This window comes from Parasteatoda tepidariorum, chromosome X2, assembly GCF_043381705.1.
Source record: "Parasteatoda tepidariorum isolate YZ-2023 chromosome X2, CAS_Ptep_4.0, whole genome shotgun sequence".
Classification (NCBI taxonomy): domain Eukaryota; kingdom Metazoa; phylum Arthropoda; class Arachnida; order Araneae; family Theridiidae; genus Parasteatoda; species Parasteatoda tepidariorum.
This window is the reverse complement of record NC_092215.1, coordinates 43334774-43345849: the sequence shown is the minus strand read 5'-3', so window position 1 is coordinate 43345849 and position 11076 is coordinate 43334774. Positions and strand designations below refer to the sequence as shown.

Below are 11076 nucleotides of genomic sequence, written 5' to 3'. Positions count from 1 at the left end.
AGCAGCTGAAGGAGTAACGAAAATCACATCTGCGAAGCAAAGAAGTGCCATCCATGATAAAATGGAGAGGTTGCTTTTAGTTTGGATAAATGAACGGGAAATGAAACGAGATGTAACTAGCATGCCTATCATTCAAGAGAAGGCTAGAGAAATTTTTGAGAAATTGAAAGAACAAACTCCAGGTTCGTCATCCGAGGAGTTCGAATTCAAGGCTACCACTGGCTGGTTTACAAAGTTTAAAAGAAGGTCTAGAATTAAACATGTTTTAATGCATGGTGAGTCTGCTAGTGCAGATAAAGAAGTAGCTGAGAAGTACTGTCTTAAATTTCAAGAATTCATTGAAACAGAAGGGTATCTTCCACAGCAAATATTTAATTGCGATGAAACTGGTTTGTTTTGGAAGCGCATGCCGAACCGTACCTACATCACGAAAGATGAGAAAAGTGTTACTGGGCATAAACCTATGAAAGACCGATTGACGTTACTTTTGGGAGCTAACACTAGTGGTGATATGAAGCTTAAACCACTTCTCTTTTACCACTCTGAGAATCCCAGAGCATTAAAAAAAAATTCCATAATTAAGAGCAAACCGCCAGTAATGTGGAGATCGAATCAGAATGGCTATTTAAAGTTTGTGCCCCGAGCATCAAGGACTACCTTGATACCAATGACTTGCCGTTGAAAGCACTGCTGCTATTGGACAATGCACCAGGACACCCAAAGGATCTTGAAGAAAATTTGTTGACAGACTTTCCCTGGCTGACTGTTCAGTTTTTACCTCCGAATATGACTTTGCTGATTCAGCCGATGGATCAGGAGGATATATTTCGGCTTTCAAGAAGTTGTACACTCGCATGCTGTTTCGCCGCTGTCTTGAAGCAAGCCAATTCTCCTCAACAATGACTTTAAAAAAGTTTTGGAAAGAAAAATTTGACATTTTTGAAGCTATTCGTATCATTCAAAAGGCGTGGTCAGAAGTCACACAGCGACAGTTGATTTCTGCTTGGCGGAAGCTGTGCCCATCCTTTGTTTAAGGAGATGGAGGTGATCAGGGAGACACCCCTGAAATTATGACAACTGCTAGAGATCTGGAATTGGAGGTGAACGAGGATGACATAGAAGAGTTCATAATGGGACATGAAGATGAACTGACGACAGAAGAACTCCAAGAAATTTTGAATGAAGAATACCAAGAAACACAGTGAAATGTGTCTCCTTCTGAACAAGAGGATGACGAAAGAGGACCAATGCCGACATCTGCCATTAAAGATCGTTTGAAAAAGTGGGAGGATGTTAGAGCAATGGTCTTAGAATAGCACCCAAACCAAGCTGATGTCAGTAGGGTTGGGGATCTTTACAACAACAATGCTATTAATTACTTCCGGAAAATCCTGAAAAAGAGAGAAAAGCAATCGACATTGGACATGTTCTTCAACGCCCCATAAGCAAAAAATGAAAAGGACTGATTAATATGCAAGACTATATGTATGTATTATTTTTTAAAAAACTTACTAAGAAATTATACATTTTTCAAAATTTAATTTTTAGGGTCTCCAGAACGAATTAATCGATTTAACATAGAAGTCTATGGTGAATCGATGATCGGTTAACAAACAATTTGGATAGCGAACATAGTCTTGAAATGGATAATGTTCGTTAACCAATCACCCACTGTATTTAAAATTTGATTTCTGTACTTTGGATCAACTTTGACTTGCACACTTGTCTATCAATAAATATTTTTTTTAAAGGTAAGGTAAATTAGTCTAAGGTACTGTACAGAAAAGATCTTAAGCCGCTAGATAAATCTTTTGATAAATCTCAATTTTGAAATTTATTTTTGCTGCTAGTTAGTTGATTGAATTTGGATACTCATGCAATTTAAACTTATTTTCCCTGTAGACAGTATAAGTTAACATAAATTTTGTTAATTCCAAATATAATAAATACTATACAATACTTTATTAGAATATTTGAAAAATTTATAGCTTCACTAAAAAAAAAGGCTTCTACATATTGTGTATATTGGCCATTGAAAAATATATTTATGCTAACTGGACTTGTACACACCTGAGACTTATCTAAGGTACAATATAGATTTCTTCTAGGCTAATTTAAGTCCTAGGTACTAGGTCTAAGGTAAAGCTAAAAATTTTCTGTGAACACAAAATTTCAATTAAAAAACTTTTTGCAAGCAATTTATTTGTTCTTATAACTAGTTTCAATCTTTTCCAATACCATCTAATTTGCACAAAATTTGTTCGAAAATCACAGACTTTTTTTTTTAGAGTGTTATAATTTGAATAAAACTATATTGATTATTATACACACCAGAATAAATTTCTTTAAATGTAACAGCTTTTTGAAAATACTAAATTAGTTATAGTTGTATCATAATTTTCTAAATTTGGCCTAATTGTGTAGAATGTGAGAGTCCTGACACTGGCTGCTTTTTTAATAAGGAGTAACATGAATTTTTTTTACGCACATGAACTTAGAACATTTGTGTAAATGATGAATATCTGAGTACAACAAGCAAACTTTTTTGATTTTGATAAGTCTAACAATTTTTTTTTTAAAAATTGGTATTTATTATAGAGAGAAAGTAATTTTAGTACTTATCCAAGAGAATTCTAATTCTATTCTGTTTTCAAATGTACATACAATTAAGGTTTATTTATCAATAAAATTAATTGAACAAATTATTCAGCAATTTAAAAATCTAGACAAGTCTGGTACAAACTTAGAAAACCTTAATTTAGTAGCCAACACAGAAGATAGTCCCGATTGAAACAGGTACCAAATCAGGTTTATGTTTTTCAAAGGGCATCGCAGCCTGCCTTTTTATTGTTGGTGCTAATGCACCCTGTGGCATTTTTTAAATCACATATAAGCCTTACCCCTTTTTTTCCTTCCAAAGAATCAACTTTAAGCATTCTTGGCGTTGAAAGGTTTTTTTCTGCTTTTGGAATGTCTATCCCTATTGTATTCAACCTACTAATTCCTAGTAAAGGTGCATTCACATTCAATTGTTTATTCTAGATTCTACAGCTCATTCCACAATGCTGAAAATTGTCAGTTTCAAAATTGGTCAACTTGTTCACTTACTTGTGCCTCACCTATTGGTAAAGCAAATCCCTGGCAGACAATGCACGCTGCTCGGATGTGCTCATTACGCAAAATGCACTACTAACAGATCAAAATAATTAAAGTAAAAATTTGATTTGATTTGTACAGTAAAAATTTGATTACTTAAAACAATGTAAATCCTAGTTTATTTAACATCATAAAGTTGAATCAACTATAGACAGAAAGAAATTTTGCAAAAGAGGTTAGGCAAAATTTTGTTTTCTTTTGGAGAAAGACGAAATGGAAGTCTTCAACTATTTTAAATAAGTGAAGGGGGAGACAGAAAAGTGAAAATGATAGAAAATAGTTATCTAATTTCTAAGAAAGATAATTTAATATTGATATATTAAAAAATTGTGAGAGATGCTGCCAGTCATTTGGGTGTACAGCATTACGCTACATTGTGTTTTGTAGCAAAAAAACTATTTGATTTAGAAATTTAAAATTATGATGGCATACAAAAAAATGTGCAGAGAATACCATGAAATTAAAAAATATAAATTTGATAATAAGTTTAAGAATGATTGACTGTTAAACTTGTACTAAAAAATTTTCTATGCTATTTCTCTTATTAGTTAGAGTTTTGACAATTGACATGCTGATAGAGCTATTTTAATTTGTGAACTAAATTAGAGTTCTTCTTTTCCCCCAAATTGATGAGCTATTGCAATATTTTTCTCTTTTTACTCAGGGTATGTGATTGCCCTCCAACTTAAAAAAAAAAAAAAAAGAATATTTGCCTTGATCATTAATATTTTGTCATAATAATTCTTTTTCTTCTTCTTTAAGAACGCATTTTACAGGACACACGGTTTTAAAAAGAGTTATTTGGATTTCTTTTCTGTAAATTTCTCTCAGTAGACAGGAAATAAAAAAACTAGGTTCCATAAAAGTCAAAACCAGTATTCTTTTATTCAAAAAGTGTAATCCAAAATGTATAACTTAAAAAGTAAACAGAATCCTCTTTTTCGCAAAAGGATGAATTAGATACTAAATCAGTTATTGGAACATAAATGTTCTTGTTTATCCCACATTTTTCACTGAATCCATTTCTGTTTTTGTCTTTTCAAGCTAGTCATGCACAGGTGTTTTTCATGCATTGTAAGCAAAATTTTTTTCCCCAAAGTGGAGTTTTATCCTTAATAATTTCAACTTTATGATTTTGATTCAAAATCGAAACAAGTTATGTCTTTACAGCATTGTTATTAATGTAATTATTTCTTATATCAAAAAGTAGAAGTTGACTGAAAGAGTAGCAAAAAATCTTTTTTTTTAAAAAAAAAAAGGTTTTTAAAAAATTTGCAGACAATTTTAAATTAATTCAATCTTTCTTACAAGCTAAAAAAAAAAAAATTTCTAAACTATGCATTTGTGAACTCTAAGATATGCATAAATTTTAAGTATTTCTTTAAAAAAAATAAAAATATGAAAAAGCAAAAAAGAAATTATAAAATTAGCAGCGTACACCAGTGCCGGTTATTTTATCAATAAACATTTCAAATCAATAAATAGTTCTATAAATTTAAATAAATATGGCTTTTCTTTATTTTTTGCATGTGTGGGTAAAATACTGAGTAAATCTTCCATAAGAAGTCATAAAAATGAATATGTAGTATATTTTATCTGAAGTATCAGATGATACTGTGAAACTGTTTTGAGGCATCTGAGCACTAACCCAAATAATGAAGATATTCATCTTCTTAAATGGCTTGTTTAGGGTTTGAAAAATACCAATTGCTAAAATTGAGTAATTTGTTTTTAGACAAAGTTTTATTTTATACTGGTTTAAATCTAATGAATGTTTATAATCTAGCGAAAGTTTTATTTCACTTGACAAAAAGTGCACTTCTAAACATTTTTTTACTACAGAAACAGAATACACATAGAAGCTGACCATCATTATACCATACTAAGTTTCCGAAAAGATGCATAAAGAACTTACTTGATATTTTATGATTAATTATATAATTATAATAAAATTAGATGAGATCATCAGAGCATAAAAAAATGCAGCTGATTGTTCAGAGATTTTTGTGTTTTTTTATTAAAAAACCCACAAAACTCGGAACAAACAGTTTTGTATTGATTTTGCTATAAAACCATTTTCTTTCTCTTTAATTGGTTTCTTGTAATTATATAAAAAAATAAATAAAAAATAATTATAATTGCTTCCAAAATAATTCTGAGAACAATTACAAACAATTTAAATAGGTCATCACATAATCAATACATAACAGTGATTTTTTACATGCTACTATTTGCATAACATTCACGAATAAGTTAAAAATTAAGGCACATTATCTTAGAAGTATTCTTATTTTGTTTTCTTATTAGTTATTACTTATTTCCTTATAAATTATTAGCATTTTTTTCTCATAAGTTACAAATTAAGACAACTATCAAGAAATAAATTTTTTTTGTGTTTGTATAAAAAAACTCTTTTCAGAAACCAAGAAAAAACATTTTAAATAAAAAACAAAAAGGGTAAAAATTTAAAAAGCATACATTAAGAATAGAGGTCTCAGTTCTGAAATTGTCTGTTATAAGAAAAATGTTTATACACTTACATCTGAAGAATTCCAGCTAATAAGCAACGAGGTGTTAAGGTAATACATGCCATTGCTCCTAAAGCTAATGCAGCTGTAATAATAAAATTTTTATTAAGCATGCACAATTTTTTGATAAGAAGCAAAAATATTTTGAGAATTATATGATTGAAGCTATTAGCCATTTAAATGTTTAGAATCAAAACCATTAAAGAAAGATATTTCTCCCGAAACTTTCAAACAAGTTACTCATATTATGATTCGAGATCTTTAGCTCTTTACAGGTTTTTGCAAAATTTTTTATATGGCAGGCTGATATTGATATTCGTGATGAATTTTGTTTTGGTTGTTTGCTAGCAAAAAAATAAAAGCATATAGAACTCATTGACATATGAAAATGGGCAATTCCATGGTTACTCTTGTTACATGTATAGTGGTGATGCACATTGCAGAAATATAGGAAAACAGCACATCTACATGGTTATTTTTGATTTAAAAAAAATATTTTTAAATTAAGATAAACTTTTATAAATATTTGGTTACTCTTGTTACACTACTATTAACAATTAAATTGTTCTTTTCTATGACAGCAGTACATAATTTTTTAATGCTAACTGAAAAAAGGATACTAACATATTATAAAATATAATACTTTAACAAAGCATACAAAATTACTACATGATTTAGTACTTGGAACTTGGCACTGAAATTAAAAAATTTTGGTTATAAAAAAAAAAACTGAGAAACCTGAAAAATTTTACTAAAAAATAATATGTAATACATATATTCAATTTTAATGAAAAAATTAAACCACTATGCAGGATTTAAGAATGTGTATCATGTTTCGTATTTTATATAAAATATCATGTTTCATGTTCACATGATTTAAAAGTCACTATCATGACTCGTGTTCAAATGACTTAAAAATTACACATCAAAATTCGTATTCACACGGTTTTAAAACGAAACATCAAGATCCAAGGGATTTTAAACTGAAACTTCAACATTCATATTCACACAGCTTTAAAATTAAATTTTGAGATACATATCCATGCGATTTTAAAATCAAACGAGATTCATATTAATGCAATATTAAAATCAAATATTGAGATTCATATTCTCGAAACTTTAAAACAAAACACTCTAAGCGATTTTAAAATGAAACAAGATTCCTATTCAAGCAATTTTAAAATTAAACNGATTCATATTAATGCAATATTAAAATCAAATATTGAGATTCATATTCTCGAAACTTTAAAACAAAACACCAAGATTCGTATCTAAGCGATTTTAAAATGAAACAAGATTCCTATTCAAGCAATTTTAAAATTAAACGTTGAGATTCAAATCCACGCAATTTTAAAATTTGATTTTGAGATTCGTATTTGACCAACCATAACCAAGATTAGTATTAACGAGATTTTAAAATCAAATATCGAGGATCACATTCACCAGATTTTGAAGTCCAGCATCGAGATTCATATAAATGCAATTTTAAAATCAAACATCAATATTTGTATTCACGTGATTTTAAAATTATATGTCAAGATTTGTATTTGCATGAGTTAAAAATTAAAAGAAAAAAAAACAAACATTTAAAGGTTTGCTGAGTGGTGGTTACAAATTATACCCTTCAAGTTGATTCCTTTCTGTGATGTTCTTTTAGTTTCTTGTGGGGCCACTGACTATGATACGGAAATCATCCCAAAAAATCCCAGATTTTCGAACGAATTTCACCAAAATAAGGTGATGACGAAAGGGCTAAAACTAGTTTCAATAGTTAATCAATGTATACAGTAAGTCTTTAGTTGAGATTTTGTGTTCGTAAATTATTTTTCCTTTTATTCAAGTTTGACAATCACTACAGAATAATATGCAATTTATGTATTAGTATTTTATATTTCAGAAAACCTATTGTTTTGAGAAAATACATACTTACACTTTTACACCTGGTTATAAACATTACATACACGTTAGTACATCATACGATGAATAATAATAAAACAAAAACAAGACAATGAATCATTATTAGAAATAAAAAAAATATATATAATCTTTGTAGCTAGAAACAGTGCAAAAACAAAACATAATTTTTACGTAATAAAACTCTTTATACTATGTGTAAAAATATAATGAACTAAACAATCTGCTCAGAAAAATATAATTTAGAGCACCCAGTCTGAAGACACTAATTTTGATGGTAGTAAATACCTAAATTAATTTCAATTATTGAGTTTATGAATTGAGCATTAACTAACCAACTGCACTTATGCTGCCCATGAACCTAACACCATATCTTATCCACCATGGAAATTCATCACCAACTGCAGTTTGCTGAGGTCGTACAGGACCAGTAGAAGGCTCGGGTTTCATCATTTTTATAACTTAAGTATTTAAATTTTACAGTTTATTAAGGATCAGATGAACGGTATTTAATGAATCCAATATATGACAAGCATGTAAACAAAATTTCAAGACTTTATGTTCAGGCAAAGAGCATCATTTATGATTCACTTTAACCTCTAGTTCAGCTGAATGCTTTGAAGTAGGTAGGTACTTTACTAACGTCACACTAGAGGTGAGGAATGAATTGCTTTGGTAGCCGACCAAGTGGGAAAGTTTCACTAATTGTCATTCCCAACGTCATTTCATATATTTGAAGGAGCTATTCTCACTGCATGAAAAATAAATTTGTTCCAAAATTTATTTTAAACAGGAAAAAGGCATATTTTTTTGTTGAAAAAAGGGCAATTTTAGCGTCACTTTAGTTTTGATCATACAATTTATGCAATCAATAAATATGTAAGTCATTATTTGAAGTTCTTTTCAATATAAAATATTTCAATTTGTGATCTCAATGTTCGAATACGCCATCTGGGGAGTAAGCCGGTTCCATGTCTTGACCCTTCCCTCTCCTCTTTCCTCCTCTTCTCAGTTGTATAAGAATGTACAGTGCAAAGAAAAAGAAAGAAAAAAGATGTCAACCTGAATAACTTTTGTTCTAATGATTGGATTTTCACGTACTACAGTCTTAATGGTTTCGGGGGTGATTTCAAATGTGCTTTGTAATTAATACTAACTATTAATAAAGTTACGAAATCAGTCACAAAACCCCACTTTCTTTGAATAAGCATATTTCTTTACATACTTGGATTCCTGACCCTCAAAATAGAGGTGGTAAATAAAATTTCGAAAAGATTGGATCATAAATTGGAGGGCTAATAAATTATGTATATTTGGTAATAGTTAAAAAAAAACAGCTAAGCAAAGTCACCGCCGCAAATGAATATTTTAAGATAAACCATAGACCAATTCAAGAGAGGAATACCTAATCTTACTCCGTTGCAAAACAATCAAGTTCACACAATAAAATAAATTTGAAATATAATGTTCTGTGATTGCTCGGAAAGGATTATTTTTTAATAGTCAAAAGAAAATACCTCAAAGTTTCTAAGCAATAGACAGTTTTTCAGTTGATTTCTGACTAAAAAACAAAATTGTTCTCTTTTTATTCCCCTTTGAAAAGAAAATTTGAATCGAATTATGAATTATTCTACGATTTCAGAATTATTTACGATATTACAAGCTTTTAGAATTTGAATACATGAACATGTTATCTGACATTATTGCTTTTTTTAAAATTTTTTTACTTCATTTATACAAGAATTTCACACTAAAATCAAATTTACTTAAGTTATTATAATTATGGATGGTGTTTTCAATATAAATGTTAACAACAACAATCTCGAGTTCTTGACCTGCTCTACTTCTGATTAGAAAGTATACAGCTGCTTACTACAGCTTATTCTGCGAGGCAATATTTTTGCACAGATATTTTTTTTTAATAAAAGAAATAAATTATATAACTTCTGAGCTCAAATCTGTAGTATTTCATAAGATATTGATGATATCAAGTGATTCTGGTGAGTTTCGAGAGAAAATTTGTTCTAGTCCTTTATAAATGTATTATTTAAAAAAAAGACAAGGTTGCTAGGTTTTAAAAGAACTCGCCTCTTTGGCTGTCCTGATTTGGACTCTTTTTACTTGTTTATTACTGTTCTTCTTGCAAGACGCGCAATATTTTATATTAGCGTTATAGGATACTCTTCGAGAAGCGAGATTAAGTTTATTTCACAAATTATCACTTAGGTTAAAATTTTGAACTTGGTATATTGTTGACAAGCTAACACGTGTTTTACATTGATTTTTTTTTCAAATGACGATTCTTATTTTTGGAAATGACAGATCATCAAATGACGATTCTTATTTTTGGAAATGACAGATCATCAAATGACGATTTTTTTTAAACACAAATAATAAATCAGGTAACAAATACATTTCATACAAGAAATACTACTCAAGAGTTTTAAACACAATGATCACGTTGTGAGCCAAATGGCTTTAAAATAGACCGGAAGCGTACATGCAGACCATACCACGTATTAGATACTTGGCGATTGCAGTTGGAATTGGCGATGATAACGCGTAAATGTAGTTGGAGAACGAAATTACATTAGCCTAAACCGCAATTCAATATTTTTTTTCTCTCCTCGTCGACCTCGTCGATGAATAAAATAAAGAAAATAAATTAATGAAAGCTTTTGTTGGTGTTTTTCATTAAAATTTCATTTTTTCAAAATAAGTTATTCATAGGAGATATTCATAGTTATTCATATATATATAGGGGAGAGTCGGGTAGCCCTGCCCACTTAAGGAGTATTGCTTATATTTCTGTATAATATTGAGTAATAATCAATATTTTTGTATGTTTCTATTGTTTTACCATCTAAGTAAATAATGCAAAAAGAATAAACCAAAAAAAGAATAGTTTAACTTAAAAAAATAGAAATTTAGCTCATTTCAAAATGTGTCAGTTACAAAAATTATGTTTTTTGACTGTTTTTTCAATTATAAATGAAAATGACCAATGTATTGACAATACATAAACCTCATTTATCATTTTTATCATAAAATTATTTTATTTATCACATATTTATATACTTTTAGTGAATTATATCATTTAATAACAACAAATGTCACATAAATACTTAAAACTTTTGAAAATAATCTTTTTTTAATACAACAATTAATGTCCGACGGCCCATTGACTTGAATATTCTATACATATGGAATTGACAGTGGGCGGGGGTACCCGACACTCCCCTATGCATACATTATTTTTACCTGAATGAAAGCAACTTGCAACTTTTATGCAACTTGCGTTATTCTGTTAGCTCGTGTTGTTCATCTGGAAATTAATTTGTAAGTGTGCGATGACTAAATTGTTGTAAACATAACTCATTAATTCCTTTTGTCGAGAATTAAGGAAGAAAAAAGCCTTTTTATTGTTAGGATCACTTTACAAATACACTGTATTTATATTTTTCAAAAAATCTTGCTT

The 11076-nt window shown here is 29.3% G+C and overlaps 1 protein-coding gene across 1 annotated transcript in view; it reads right to left on the bottom strand.

Moving 5' to 3' along the window:
- Positions 1 to 8245, bottom strand: part of LOC107446034 (Calcium channel fwe) — a 21733-nt gene extending 13488 nt beyond the window's left edge. Inside the window, exons 1-2 of the mRNA XM_016060567.3 lie at positions 7934 to 8245; positions 5697 to 5769 (exon numbers count right to left, since the gene is read on the bottom strand). Coding sequence (XP_015916053.1) covers positions 5697 to 5769; positions 7934 to 8051 — 191 coding nt within the window. The 5' untranslated portion in view covers positions 8052 to 8245. The remainder of the gene's footprint in view (positions 1 to 5696; positions 5770 to 7933) is intronic.
- Between the last annotated feature and the right edge of the window lie 2831 nt (positions 8246 to 11076).